The sequence below is a fragment of the Oncorhynchus tshawytscha genome, unplaced genomic scaffold (assembly GCF_018296145.1).
Source record: "Oncorhynchus tshawytscha isolate Ot180627B unplaced genomic scaffold, Otsh_v2.0 Un_contig_9186_pilon_pilon, whole genome shotgun sequence".
Classification (NCBI taxonomy): Eukaryota; Metazoa; Chordata; class Actinopteri; order Salmoniformes; family Salmonidae; genus Oncorhynchus; species Oncorhynchus tshawytscha.
In genome coordinates, this window is record NW_024609063.1 from 1 (window position 1) to 16,179 (window position 16,179).

Genomic DNA, 16,179 nt, shown 5'->3' on the forward strand with positions numbered 1-16,179 from the left:
TCTGTTTGTTCTACTGACTGAGCGGGGTGTGTGTCTGTGATTACGTCTGTTCATTAGTTAATGAGAGCTCTCTCTCTCTGTTCATATCTGTTTGTTCTACTGACTGAGCGGGGTGTGTGTCTGTGATTACGTCTGTTCATTAGTTAATGAGAGCTCTCTCTCTCTGTTCATATCTGTTTGTTCTACTGACTGAGCGGGGTGTGTGTCTGTGTGTGTGTCTGTGTGTGTGTCTGTCTGTGTGTCAATGTGTGTCTGTGTGTCTGTGTGTGTGTGTCTGTGTGTGTCTGTCTGTGTGTGTATCTGTGTCTGTGTGTGTGTGTGTGTGCGTGTGTGTGTCTGTGTGTGTGTCTGTATGTGTGTGTCTGTGTGTGTCTGTGTCTGTCTGTGTGTGTGTGTCTGTGTGTCTGTGTGTGTCTGTGTCTGTGTGTGTTAGGTATAGTTAGGTTAGTGTTACATTTAGGGTTAAGGTAAGATTAGGGTTAGGAGCTAGGGGTAAGGTTAGGGTTATGGTAAGGTTAAGGTTAAGGTTAGGTTTTCGGGTTAAGGTTAAGGTTAGGGTTAAGGTTTTTGGGTTAGGGTTAAGGTTAGAGTTAATGTTAGGGTTATGGTAAGGTTAGGGTTAGGGTTAGGAGCTAGGGTGAGAGAGACAGACAGAGAGGCATAGAGAGAGAGGGAGAGAGAGGAAAAGAGAGAGAGAGAAAGAGAGAGAGAGACAGAGAGGCATAGAGAGGGAGAGAGAGGAAGAGGGAGAGAGAGAGAGGAAGAGGCATAGAGAGAGAGGGAGAAAGAGCCGTGGAGGCAGAGATAGAGAGGGAGAGACAGAGGGAGAGAGAGAGAGTGAGAGACAGAGGGAGAGAGTGAGAGGTGGAGCAAGAGAGTGAGCTGGAGAGACAGAGAGAGAGGGAGAGAAAGAGGGAGAAAGAGAGAAAGTGTATTGTTATAGTTGATATTTTCAGGTGTGACCTGTTTTTTAATGTTATCTGGCTGTTTAAATCTCTTCCTCATAGTTCTCTAGCCACAGGCAGAGCACACACGCACGCACGCACACACACACACACACACACAGCAGACAGCAGAGTGACACACACAGGCACACACGCAGGCACACACGCACGCACACACGCACACACGCACACACACACACACACACACACACACACCACATTCCAGCAGGGATCAGTTGTAGTCAAAAACAGAAACTTTATTGAGACGTTCAAGTTGACAGATATAATATAATAGAGTTATAATAATATATAATATAATAGAGTTATAATAATACATAATATAATAGAGTTTTAATAATATATAATATAATAGAGTTATAATAATATATAATATAATAGAGTTATAATAATATATAATATAATAGAGTTATAATAATATATAATATAATAGAGTTATAATATAATAGAGTTATAATATTATATAATATAATAGAGTTATAATAATATATAATATAATAGAGTTATAATAATATATAATATAATAGAGTTATAATAATATATAATATAATAGAGTTATAATAATATATAATATAATAGAGTTATAATAATATATAATATAATAGAGTTATATTAATATATAATATAATAGAGTCATAATAATATATATATAATATAATAATATAATAGTTATAATAATATAATAGAGTTATAATAATATATAATATAATATAATAGAGTTATAATAATATATAATATAATATAGTTATAATAATATATAATATAATATAATAAGTTATAATAATATATAACATAATATAATAATAGTTATAATAATATATAGTTATATAATAGAGTTATATATAATAGAGTTATAATAATATATAATATAATAGAGTTATAATAATATATAATATAATATAATAGAGGTATAATAATATTTAATATAATAATAGATATAATAATATATAATATAATAGAGTTATAATAATATATAATATAATATAATAAGGTATAATAATATAATAGAGTTATAATAATATATAATATAATAGAGTTATAATAATATATAATATAATAGAGTTATAATAATATATAATATAATATAATAGAGTTATAATAATATATAACATAATATAACAGAGTTATAATAATATATAATATAATAGAGTTATAATAATAGAGTTATAATAATATATAATATAATAGAGTTATAATAATATATAATATAATATAATAGAGGTATAATAATATTTAATATAATAATAGATATAATAATATATAATATAATAGAGTTATAATAATATATAATATAATATAATAGAGTATAATAATATAATAGAGTTATAATAATATATAATATAATAGAGTTATAATAAGATATAATATAATATAACAGAGTTATAATAATATATAATATAATAGAGTTATAATTATATATAATATGTGTGGTATAGGAGGGGTATAGGGGGTGTGGTATAGGAGGGGTTGTGGTATAGTAGGGGTTGTGGTATTGGAGGGGGTACACTTTTTTTATTTTTTTATTTTACCTTTATTTTACTAGGCAAGTCAGTTAAGAACAAATTCTTATTTTCAATGACGGCCTAGGAACAGTGGGTTAACTGCCTGTTCAGGGGCAGAACGACAGATTTGTACCTTGTCATCTCGGTGATTCGAACTTGCAACCTTTCAGTTACTAGTCCAACGCTCTAACCACTAGGCTACCCTGCCGCCCCGCCCCATGTACACGAGGGGGTACATGAGGGGGTGTGGTATAGGAGGGGTTGTGGTATAGGAGGGGGTATACAAGGGTGTACATGAGGGTGTGTGGTATATGAGGGGGTATACGAGGGAGTGTGGTATACGATTGGGTATACGAGGGGGTACATGAGGGGTGTGGTATAGGAGGGGTGTGGTATAGGAGGGGGTATACAAGGGGGTACATGAGGGGGTGTGGTATACGAGGGGAATACGAGGGGGTGTGGTATACGATTGGGTATACGAGGGGGTACATGAGGGGGTGTGGTATAGGAGGGGGTACACGAGGGGGTACCTGAGGGGGTGTGGTATAGGAGGGGGTGTACAAGGGGGTACATGAGGGGGTGTGGTATACGAGGGGAATACAAGGGGTGTGGTATACGATTGGGTATACGAGGGGGTACACGAGGGGGTGTGGTGTACGAAGAAGTGTGGTATATGAGGGGGTGTGGTATAGGAGGGGTGTGGTATATGAGGGGGTGTGGTATAGGAGGGGTGGGGTATAGGAGGGGGTGATAGGGGGGTGGGGTATAGGGGGTGTTGTATGCGAGGGGGTGGGTATACAAGGGGGTGTGGTATACGAGGGGTGTGGTATAGGAGGGGGTGTGGTATAGGAGGGTGTGGTATAGGAGGGGGTGTGGTATAGGAGGGGGTGTGGTATAGGTGCGGTGTGGTATAGGAGGGTGTGGTATAGGAGGGGGTGTAGTATAGGAGGGTTGTAGTATAGGAGGGGATGTGGTATAGGAGGAGGGGTCTGGTATAGGAGGGGTGTGGTATAGGAGGGGGTGTGGGATAGGAGGGGTGTGGTATAGGAGGGGGTGTGGTATAGAAGCAGGTGTGGTATAGGAGGGGGTGTGGTATAGGAGGGGGTGTAGTATAGGAGGGGGTGTAGTATAGGAGGGGTTGTAGTATAGGAGGGTGTGGTATAGGAGGGGTGTGGTATAGGAGGGGGTGTGGTATAGGAGGGGTGTAGGATAGGAGGGGTGTGGTATAGGAGGGGTGTGGTATAGGAGGGGGTGTGGTATAGGAGGGGGTGTAGTATAGGAGGGGTGTAGGATAGGAGGGGTGTGGTATAGGAGGGGTGTGGTATAGGAGGGGGTGTGGTATAGGAGGGGGTGTAGTATAGGAGGGGTGTAGTATAGGAGGGGTTGTGGTATAGGAGGGGTTGTAGTATAGGAGGGGTTGTAGTATAGGAGGGGTGTGGTATAGGAGGGGTGTGGTATAGGAGGGGTGTGGTATAGGAGGGGTGTAGGATAGGAGGGGTGTGGTATAGGAGGGGGTGTGGTATAGAAGCGGGTGTGGTATAGGAGGGGTGTGGTATAGGAGGGGTGTGGTATAGGAGGGGGTGTGGTATAGAAGCGGGTGTGGTATACGAGGGGGTGTGTTATATGCCCAATATACCACGGCTAAGGGCATATTACACGACGCAACGCAGAGTGCCTCGATACAACCCTTAGCCGTGATATATTGACCATATACCACAAACCCCCAGGTGCCTTTTGCTATTACAAACTGGTTACCAACGTAATTAGAGCACTAAAAATATATGTTTTGTCATACCCGTGGTATCCGGTCTGATATCCCATGGCTGTCAGCCAATCAGCATTCAGGGCTCGAACCACCCAGTTTACAATACACAATATATCAAACATAATATATTTAATACCATATGAAATATAACATACAATATGATTCATACACTATTTAATAAATAAATTATGTAGTTAATACCGTGTGCAATATGATAAATGATATAGTTAATATATTGAATACAGTGACATTTAATACAGTGTAAATTAATGTTGTAATCGGGCTTCAACCCAACAGCCATGTTCTCATTCCCTCCTCTGAACCCTAACCTCTGTAACCTCTCTATCCCCTAACCCAGTCTACACCAGTCCAGTGGTTTAAAGCCCTGAGAGGACACTCTAACTAGGGCTTCTGATGTCACCAGTCCTTCTCTTCTTGTGGTGATGATGTCACGTCCTGTAGTGAGGATGTCATGTCCTGCAGTGATGATGTCACATCCTGTAGTGATGATATCACGCCATGTAGTGATGATGTCACGTCCTGTAGTGATGATATCACGCCATGTAGTGATGATGTCACGTCCTGTAGTGAGGATGTCATGGCATGTAGTGATGATGTCACATCCTGTAGCGTTGAGAAAACAATGAAAACAAGCAAGCATCCCAGAAAAGTGCTGAAATAGACTATGTTAACATATGTTGCTTAAGAAACAAGGTTCATGAAGTCAATAACTTGCTAGGAACAGATGACATTCATATTCTGACCATCTCTGAAACTCACTTAGATAATACCTTTGATGATACAGTGGTAGCAATACATGGTTATCACATCTATTGAAAAGACAGAAATGCCAAAGGTGGAGGTGTTTCTGTTTATATTTAGAACCACTCTACTGTAAAGATTAGAGAGGATCTCATGTTAAATACTGTTGAAGTAATATGGCTACAGGTTCATCTGCCTCACCTAAAGCCCATTCTGGTGGGAAGCTGCTATAGACCACCAAGTGTTAACAGTCAGTATCTGGATAACATGTGTGAAATGCTTGATAATGTATGTGATATCAAAAGAGAGGTATATTTTCTGGGTGATTTAAATATTGACGGGCTTTCATCAAGCTGCCCAGTCAAGAAAAAGCTGTGCCTGCAACCTGGTTCAGGTTATCAGTCAACCTACCAGGGTAGTTACAAACAGCACAGGAATTAAATCATCAACATGTATTGATCACATCTTAAAACTATTGCTGCAGAAATGTGCATGACAATATAGTGGCCACGTCAAGGAAAACCAAAGTTCCAAAGGCTGGGCCTAATATAGTGTATAAGAGGTCAGGCTGGGCCTAATATAGTGTATAAGAGGTCAGGCTGGGCCTAATATAGTGTATAAGAGGTCAGGCTGGGCCTAATATAGTGTATAAGAGGTCAGGCTGGGCCTAATATAATGTATAAGAGGTCAGGCTGGGCCTAATATAGTGTATAAGAGGTCAGGCTGGGCCTAATATAGTGTATAAGAGGTCAGGCTGGGCCTAATATAGTGTATAAGAGGTCAGGCTGGGCCTAATATAATGTATAAGAGGTCAGGCTGGGCCTAATATAGTGTATAAGAGGTCAGGCTGGGCCTAATATAGTGTATAAGAGAGGTCATACAATACGTTTTGTAGTGATTCCTATGTTGTTGATTTAAAGACTATTTGTTGGTCCGTGATGTGTAATGAGGAGCAAACAGACACAGCACTTGACGCATTTATCCCATTTCTAATAAGCACCCATTAAGAAAGTTACTGTAAAAACGGTTAAATCCCCGTGGATTGATAAGGAATTGAAAAATGGTGTGGTTGAGAGGGATGAGGCAAAAGGAACGGTAAGTAAGTCTGGCTGCACAACTGATTGGCAAATGTACTGCAAATTGAGAAATCATGTGACTAAACTGAATAAAAATAATAAACTATATAAATAATAAACTACACTATGAAACAAAGATAAATTATATAAAGAATGATGGGTAAATAAATGTTTTAGATTTAATTGGAGCTTCAATTAAATTTAGGGGAAAAAGGTAAACTCAGCTCATTCATTGAATCAGATGCTCATTCATCACAAACCCTACTGATATTGCCAACTACAATAATGATTCCTTTCAATGGCAAGATTAGCAAATTTAGGCATGGAATACCAGCAACAAACTCTAACGCTACACATCCAAGTATATCTGACCAAATTATGAAAAACAGGTAGAGGTGAAAAAATGATTGTTATCTATCAGCAATGAAAAGCCACTGGGGTCTGACAATTTGGATGGAAAATGAATGAGGATAATAACAGACGATATTGCCGCTCCTATTTGCCACATCACCCCGGCAGTCCTACAATCTAAGCTAGATGCCCTCAATCTCACACAAATCATCAAGGAACCCACCAGGTACAACCCTAACTCTGTAAACAAGGGCACCCTCATAGACGTCATCCTGACCAACTGGCCCTCCAAATACACCTCCGCTGTCTTCAACCAGGATCTCAGCGATCACTGCCTCATTGCCTGTATCCGCTACGGAGCCGCAGTCAAACGACCACCCCTCATCACTGTCAAACGCTCCCTAAAACACTTCTGTGAGCAGGCCTTTCTAATCGACCTGGCCCGGGTATCCTGGAAGGACATTGACCTCATCCCGTCAGTTGAGGATGCCTGGTCATTCTTTAAAAGTAACTTCCTCACCATTTTAGATAAGCATGCTCCGTTCAAAAAATGCAGAACTAAGAACAGATACAGCCCTTGGTTCACTCCAGACCTGACTGCCCTCGACCAGCACAAAAACATCCTGTGGCGGACTGCAATAGCATCGAATAGTCCCCGCGATATGCAACTATTCAGGAAGTCAGGAACCAATACACGCAGTCAGTCAGGAAAGCTAAGGCCAGCTTCTTCAGGCAGAAGTTTGCATCCTGTAGCTCCAACTCCAAAAAGTTCTGGGACACTGTGAAGTCCATGGAGAACAAGAGCACCTCCTCCCAGCTGCCCACTGCACTGAGGCTAGGTAACACGGTCACCACCGATAAATCCATGATTATCGAAAACTTCAACAAGCATTTCTCAACGGCTGGCCATGCCTTCCGCCTGGCTACTCCAACCTCGGCCAACAGCTCCGCCCCCCCCGCAGCTACTCGCCCAAGCCTCTCCAGGTTCTCCTTTACCCAAATCCAGATAGCAGATGTTCTGAAAGAGCTGCAAAACCTGGACCCGTACAAATCAGCTGGGCTTGACAATCTGGACCCTCTATTCCTGAAATTATCCGTCGCCATTGTCGCAACCCTTATTACCAGCCTGTTCAACCTCTCTTTCATATCGTCTGAGATCCCCAAGGATTGGAAAGCTGCCGCAGTCATCCCCCTCTTCAAAGGGGGAGACACCCTGGACCCAAACTGTTACAGACCTATATCCATCCTGCCCTGCCTATCTAAGGTCTTCGAAAGCCAAGTCAACAAACAGGTCACTGACCATCTCGAATCCCACCGTACCTTCTCCGCTGTGCAATCTGGTTTCCGAGCCGGTCACGGGTGCACCTCAGCCACACTCAAGGTACTAAACGATATCATAACCGCCATCGATAAAAGACAGTACTGTGCAGCCGTCTTCATCGACCTTGCCAAGGCTTTCGACTCTGTCAATCACCATATTCTTATCGGCAGACTCAGTAGCCTCGGTTTTCGGATGACTGCCTTGCCTGGTTCACCAATTACTTTGCAGACAGAGTTCAGTGTGTCAAATCGGAGGGCATGCTGTCCGGTCCTCTGGCAGTCTCTATGGGGGTGCCACAGGGTTCAATTCTCGGGCCGACTCTTTTCTCTGTATATATCAATGATGTTGCTCTTGCTGCGGGCGATTCCCTGATCCACCTCTACGCAGACGACACCATTCTATATACTTCCGGCCCGTCCTTGGACACTGTGCTATCTAACCTCCAAACGAGCTTCAATGCCATACAACACTCCTTCCGTGGCCTCCAACTGCTCTTAAACGCTAGTAAAACCAAATGCATGCTTTTCAACCGATCGCTGCCTGCACCCGCATGCCCGACTAGCATCACCACCCTGGATGGTTCCGACCTTGAATATGTGGACATCTATAAGTACCTAGGTGTCTGGCTAGACTGTAAACTCTCCTTCCAGACTCATATCAAACATCTCCAATCGAAAATCAAATCAAGAGTCGGCTTTCTATTCCGCAACAAAGCCTCCTTCACTCACGCCGCCAAACTTACCCTAGTAAAACTGACTATCCTACCGATCCTCGACTTTGGCGACGTCATCTACAAAATTGCTTCCAACACTCTTCTCAGCAAACTGGATGCAGTTTATCACAGTGCCATCCGTTTTGTCACTAAAGCACCTTATACCACCCACCACTGCGACTTGTATGCTCTCGTCGGCTGGCCCTCGCTACATATTCGTCGCCAGACCCACTGGCTCCAGGTCATCTACAAGTCCATGCTAGGTAAAGCTCCGCCTTATCTCAGTTCACTGGTCACGATGGCAACACCCATCCGTAGCACACGCTCCAGCAGGTGTATCTCACTGATCATCCCTAAAGCCAACACCTCATTTGGCCGCCTTTCGTTCCAGTACGCTGCTGCCTGTGACTGGAACGAATTGCAAAAATCGCTGAAGTTGGAGACTTTTATCTCCCTCACCAACTTCAAACATCTGCTATCTGAGCAGCTAACCGATCGCTGCAGCTGTACATAGTCTATTGGTAAATAGCCCACCCATTTTCACCTACCTCATCCCCATACTGTTTTTATTTATTTACTTTTCTGCTCTTTTGCACACCAATATCTCTACCTGTACATGACCATCTGATCATTTATCACTCCAGTGTTAATCTGCAAAATTGTAATTATTTGCCTACCTCCTCATGCCTTTTTGCACACAATGCATATAGACCTCCCTTTTTTTTCTACTGTGTTATTGACTTGTTAATTGTTTACTCCATGTGTAACTCTGTTGTCTGTTCACACTGCTATGCTTTATCTTGGCCAGGTCGCAGTTGCAAATGAGAACTTGTTCTCAACTAGCCTACCTGGTTAAATAAAGGTGAAATAAAAAAATCTTCAATCCAAGCCTACTAGAAAGTATGTTCCCTCAGGCCTGGAGGGAAGCTAAAGTCATTCTGCTACCTAAGAATAGTAAAGCCCTCTTTACTGGCTCAAATAGCCGACCAATCATTCTGTTAACAACCCTTAGTAAACTTCTGTAAAAAATAGTTTGACCAGATACAATGCTATTTCACAGTAAACAAATGAAGTCTTTCAGCACGCTTATAGGGAAGGACTTTTAACAAGCACACCACTTACACAAATGATGATTGGCTGAGAGAAATTGATAATCAAAATATTGTGGTAGATGTTTCATTAGACTTCAGTGCAGCATTTGACATTATCAATCATAGTCTGCTGATGGAAAAACGTAAGTGTTGTGGCTTTACACCCCCTGCTGTATTGTGAATAAAGAGTTTCCTGTCTAAAAGAACACAGAGGGTGTTCTTTAATGGAAGCCAACCCAACATAATCCAGGCAGAATCAGGCATTCCCCAGGGCAGCTGTCTAGGACCCTTACTTTTTTCAATCTTTACTAACTACATGCCACCGGCTTTAAGTAATGCCTGAGTGTCTATGTATCAAATCAAATCAAATCAAATTTATTTATATAGCCCTTCGTACATCAGCTGATATCTCAAAGTGCTGTACAGAAACCCAGCCTAAAACCCCAAACAGCAAGCAATGCAGGTGTAGAAGCACCTATGTATGCGGATGACTCAACACTATACACGCCAGCTACTACAGCGACTGAAATGACTGCAACACTTAACAAACACTTAACAAAGAGCTGCAGTTAGTTTCAGTTTTGGAAACATTAGAGTGTTTTCAATCCCAAGCTGTCAATTACAGTGCCTTGCGAAAGTATTCGGCCCCCTTGAACTTTGCGACCTTTTGCCACATTTCAGGCTTCAAACATAAAGATATAAAACTGTATTTTTTTTGTGAAGAATCAACAATAAGTGGGACACAATCATGAAGTGGAACGACATTTATTGGATATTTCAAACTTTTTTAACAAATCAAAAACTGAAAAATTGGGCGTGCAAAATTATTCAGCCCCTTTACTTTCAGTGCAGCAAACTCTCTCCAGAAGTTCAGTGAGGATCTCTGAATGATCCAATGTTGACGTAAATGACTAATGATGATAAATACAATCCACCTGTGTGTAATCAAGTCTCTGTATAAATGCACCTGCACTGTGATAGTCTCAGAGGTCCGTTAAAAGCACAGAGAGCATCATGAAGAACAAGGAACACACCAGGCAGGTCCGAGATACTGTTGTGAAGAAGTTTAAAGCCGGATTTGGATACAAAAAGATTTCCCAAGCTTTAAACATCCCAAGGAGCACTGTGCAAGCGATAATATTGAAATGGAAGGAGTATCAGACCACTGCAAATCTACCAAGACCTGGCCGTCCCTCTAAACTTTCAGCTCATACAAGGAGAAGACTGATCAGAGATGCAGCCAAGAGGCCCATGATCACTCTGGATGAACTGCAGAGATCTACAGCTGAGGTGGGAGACTCTGTCCATAGGACAACAATCAGTCGTATATTGCACAAATCTGGCCTTTATGGAAGAGTGGCAAGAAGAAAGCCATTTCTTAAAGATATCCATAAAAAGTGTCATTTAAAGTTTGCCACAAGCCACCTGGGAGACACACCAAACATGTGGAAGAAGGTGCTCTGGTCAGATGAAACCAAAATTGAACTTTTTGGCAACAATGCAAAACGTTATGTTTGGCGTAAAAGCAACACAGCTCATCACCCTGAACACACCATCCCCACTGTCAAACATGGTGGTGGCAGCATCATGCTTTGGGCCTGCTTTTCTTCAGCAGGGACAGGGAAGATGGTTAAAATTGATGGGAAGATGGATGGAGCCAAATACAGGACCATTCTGGAAGAAAACCTGATGGAGTCTGCAAAAGACCTGAGACTGGGACGGAGATTTGTCTTCCAACAAGACAATGATCCAAAACATAAAGCAAAATCTACAATGGAATGGTTCAAAAATAAACATATCCAGGTGTTAGAATGGCCAAGTCAAAGTCCAGACCTGAATCCAATCGAGAATCTGTGGAAAGAACTGAAAACTGCTGTTCACAAATGCTCTCCATCCAACCTCACTGAGCTCGAGCAATTTTGCAAGGAGGAATGGGAAAAAATTCAGTCTCTCGATGTGCAAAACTGATAGAGACATACCCCAAGCGACTTACAGCTGTAATCGCAGCAAAAGGTGGCGCTACAAAGTATTAACTTAAGGGGGCTGAATAATTTTGCACGCCCAATTTTCAGTTTTTGATTTGTTAAAAAAGTTTGAAATATCCAATAAATGTCGTTCCACTTCATGATTGTGTCCCACTTGTTGTTGATTCTTCACAAAAAATACAGTTTTATATCTTTATGTTTGAAGCCTGAAATGTGGCAAAAGGTCGCAAAGTTCAAGGGGGCCGAATACTTTCGCAAGGCACTGTATATGCATATTCTAGCATCTGGTCTTGAGAAATAGGCGGTTTACTTTGGGACCGTTATTTTTCCAAAAATAAGAATAGTGTCCCCTAGTTTCAAGATGTTAACAGCACTATCAACAAGGCAGGCCCTAGCTTTGTCACACCTGGACTACTGTTCAGTCGTGTGGTCAGGTGCCACAAAGAGGGACTTTTGAATTGGCTCAGAACAGGGCAGCACGGCTGGCCCGTGGACGTACACAGAGAGCTAACATTAATATTATTGGGGCTGGTTCAAAGTGGAGGTTGACTTCATCACTACTTGTATTTGTGAGAGGTATTAACATATTGAATGTGCCACTGTCTAAACTACTAGCACACAGCTCAGACACCCATGCATACCCCACAAGACATGCCACCAGAGGTCTCTTCACAGTCCCCAATTCCAAAACAGACTATGGGAGGGGCACAGTTCCATGACTACATGGAACTCTATTCCACATCAGGTAACAATAGAATCAGATAAAAAAACAGATAAAAATACACCTTATGGACTGTGACAAACAGTGTATCTACAACACAAACATAGGCACAGACACAGACATACAGACACAAGATGACAAATGCACTATACACACACGTACACATGGATTTTGTGTTGTAGATACAGTACGTGGTAGTGGAGAAGGGGCCTGAGGGCACATACCTAGTGTGTATTGAAATCTGAAATCTGAATAATATTGTCATGTTTTAAACATTTTATGACTGATTTAATGTCGCTGGACCCCAGGAAGAGTAGCTGCTGCTTTGGCAGGAACTAATGGGGATCCATAATAAACCCCAGGAAGAGTAACTGCTGCCTTGGCAGGAACTAATGGGGATCCGTAATAAACCCCAGGAAGAGTAAACCATAATAAACCCCAGGAAGAGTATCTGCTGACTTGGCAGGAACTAATGGGGATCCATAATAAACCCCAGGAAGAGTATTTGCTTTGGCAGGAACAAATGGGAATCCATAATAAACCACAGGAAGAGTAGCTGCTGCCTTGGCAGGAACTAATGGGGATCCATAATAAACCCCAGGAAGAGTATCTGCTGACTTGGCATAATAAGGAACTAATGGGGATCCATAATAAACCCCAGGAAGAGTAGCTGCTGCCTTGGCAGGAACAAATGGGGATCCATAATAAACCCCAGGAAGAGTAGCTGCTGCCTTGGCAGGAACTAATGGGGATCCATAATAAACCCCAGGAAGAGTAGCTGCTGCCTTGGCAGGAACTAATGGGGATCCATAATAAACCCCAGGAAGAGTAGCTGCTGCCTTGGCAGGAACTAATGGGGATCCATAATAAATACAAATACAAATCATGTCATGTAGTGATGATGTCACGTCTTGTAGTGATGATGTCACCTGGTGTGTATGTGGAGGTGGGCGTGGCAGAGCGGGCAGGAGTGATGAGCGTCCTGGAACCCTGCGACCAGGAACGGGATCAGACAGCATCCGCAGATGAACCTGTACACGCACACACACACACACGCACACACACACACACACACACACACACACACACACACACACACACACACACACACACACACACACACACACACACACACACACACACACACACACATTCACTATTACGGTTATTGCTCAGAAGGAGGCATCAGAGGGCCAATATCAATGTTGTAGTGAGCATTAACCAGGCCACACATGGCCCATGCAGCCATGCCAGGTGTGTGTCTGTGTTACCCCATGAGTGTCAGCAGGCCACACATGGCCCACGCAGCCACGCCAGGCCTGTTGGTGACAACCGTCGTGACGCGCTGATGACAGTTAGAACACTGTGTCAAACAGGGGGCGTCGCCCATCGGACCCACAGCCTCTGATTGGATGATCATCACCGTCGGGGAATGCTGCTGCACTGTCTCCATGTTGACAGCTGACAGAGAGAGAGTTGTGATCAGAACCATGTCTATAGAACCATGTCTATAGAACCATGTCTATAGAGAGTTGTGATCAGAACCATGTCTATAGAACCATGTCTATAGAACCATGTCTATAGAGAGTTGTGATCAGAACCATGTCTATAGAGAGTTGTGATCAGAACCATGTCTATAGAGAGTTGTGATCAGAACCATGTCTATAGAACCATGTTTATAGAGAGTTGTGACCAGAACCATGTCTATAGAACCATGTTTATAGAGAGTTGTGACCAGAACCATGTCTATAGAACCATGTTTATAGAGAGTTGTGATCAGAACCATGTCTATAGAGAGTTGTGATCAGAACCATGTCTATAGAGAGTTCTGATCAGAACCATGTCTATAGAGAGTTGTGATCAGAACCATGTCTATAGAACCATGTTTATAGAGAGTTGTGATCAGAACCATGTCTATATAACCAGTTTATGAGAGTTCTGATCAGAACCATGTCTATAGAACCATGTCTATAGAGAGTTGTGATCAGAACCATGTCTATATAACCATGTTTTGAGAGTTCTGATCAGAACCATGTCTATAGAACCATGTTTATAGAGAGATGTGATCAGAACCATGTCTATAGAACCATGTCTATAGAGAGTTGTGATCAGAACCGTGTCTATAGAGAGTTGTGATCAGAACCGTGTCTATAGAGAGTTCTGATCAGAACCATGTCTATAGAGAGTTGTGATCAGAACCATGTCTATAGAGAGTTTTGATCAGAACCATGTCTATAGAGAGTTGTGATCAGAACCATGTCTATAGAGAGTTGTGATCAGAACCATGTCTATAGAACCATGTCTATAGAGAGATATGATCAGAACCATGTCTATAGAACCATGTTTATAGAGAGATGTGATCAGAACCATGTCTATAGAGAGTTGTGATCAGAACCACGTCTATAGAACCATGTCTATAGAGAGTTGTGATCAGTACCATGTCTATAGAGAGTTGTGATCAGAACCATGTCTATAGAGAGTTGATCAGAACCATGTCTATAGAGAGTTTTGATCAGAACCATGTCTATAGAGAGTTTTGATCAGAACCATGTCTATAGAACCATGTCGAAAGAACCATGTCTATAGAGAGTTCTGATCAGAACCACATTTATAGAGAGTTCTGATCAGAACCATGTCTATAGAGAGTTGTGATCAGAACCATGTCAGAACCATGTCTATAGAACCATGAGAGTTGTGATCAGAACCATGTCTATAGAGAGTTCTGATCAGAACCATGTCTATAGAACCGTGTCTATAGAGAGTTCTGATCAGAACTGTGTCTATAGAGAGTTCTGATCAGAACCGTGTCTATAGAGAGTTCTGATAAGAACCGTGTCTATAGAGAGTTGTGATCAGAACCATGTCTATAGAGAGTTCTGATCAGAACCGTGTCTATAGAGAGTTCTGATAAGAACCGTGTGTATAGAGAGTTGTGATCAGAACCATGTCTATAGAGAGTTGTGATCAGAACCGTGTGTATAGAGAGTTCTGATCAGAACCATGTCTATAGAGTTCTGATCAGAACATTGTCATGTTCTGATAAGAACCATGTCTATAGAGAGTTCTGATCAGAACCATGTCTATAGAGAGTTCTGATCAGAACCATGTCTATAGAGAGTTCTGATCAGAACCGTGTCCATAGAGAGTTGTGATCAGAGCTAATTATATTTCACAACTTTCTAAATGGCTCTGGTTCTGATAGGTAGTTACTTTGTGTTGATTGGTAGAGGAAGAAGCCAGTCTGCTCCTGACTGGGTAGTGACTGCCTGGTGGGCGGAGTCAGGACAGGAAACGGGTCCGTCTGCATGGTGACTACAGAGACAACCAATCAGAGAGGAGAACACAAACACACGCATGCAAATGCACACACACACACGCACACACACAAACACACACACACACACACACACACACACACACACACACACACACACACACACACACACACACAAACAAACACACACACACACACACACACACACACACACACACACACACACACACACACACACACACACACACACACACACCTACCTGCTTCTCCGTAGGTGGGTGGGGGTGTGGTTGGTGTTGGGGGTGGTGGGGAGGAAGGAGGGGATGGTTACTATGGCGGTCGTGGGAGCGGGGGATAGTGGGGGCCTCGGACTGAGCGTTGTACGACGGGGGGGGTCCATCAGGAAGACAACAGGAAGTAGGCGCCACTGACAGGAAGCAGCTGAACCACGCTCCAATCAGAATCAGTCTCACGAGAACTAGAGTTAGATGGAGAAGCATTAGACAAGGGGTCCTAGTACAGATGCAACTGTCTGTCTGTCTGTCTGTCTGTCTGTCTGTCTGTCTGTCTGTCTGTCTGTCTGTCTGTCTGTCTGTCTGTCTGTCTGTCTGTCTGTCTGTCTGTCTGTCTGTCTGTCTGTCTGTGTCTGCCTGTCTG

At 42.4% G+C, this 16,179-nt stretch overlaps 1 protein-coding gene across 1 annotated transcript; it reads right to left on the reverse strand.

Moving 5' to 3' along the window:
* Positions 1-4,385: 4,385 nt before the first annotated feature.
* On the reverse strand, positions 4,386-15,817 carry si:dkeyp-75b4.8 (LITAF domain-containing protein). The gene is made up of 5 exons (XM_042314088.1): positions 15,783-15,817; positions 15,459-15,560; positions 13,520-13,709; positions 13,178-13,279; positions 4,386-4,853 (listed from the first exon to the last, which is right to left on the reverse strand). Exons 2-5 carry the CDS (start codon positions 15,553-15,555, stop codon positions 4,847-4,849), a joined length of 396 nt encoding a protein of 131 aa, XP_042170022.1. The 5' UTR covers positions 15,556-15,560; positions 15,783-15,817; the 3' UTR covers positions 4,386-4,846.
* Positions 15,818-16,179: the final 362 nt, after the last annotated feature.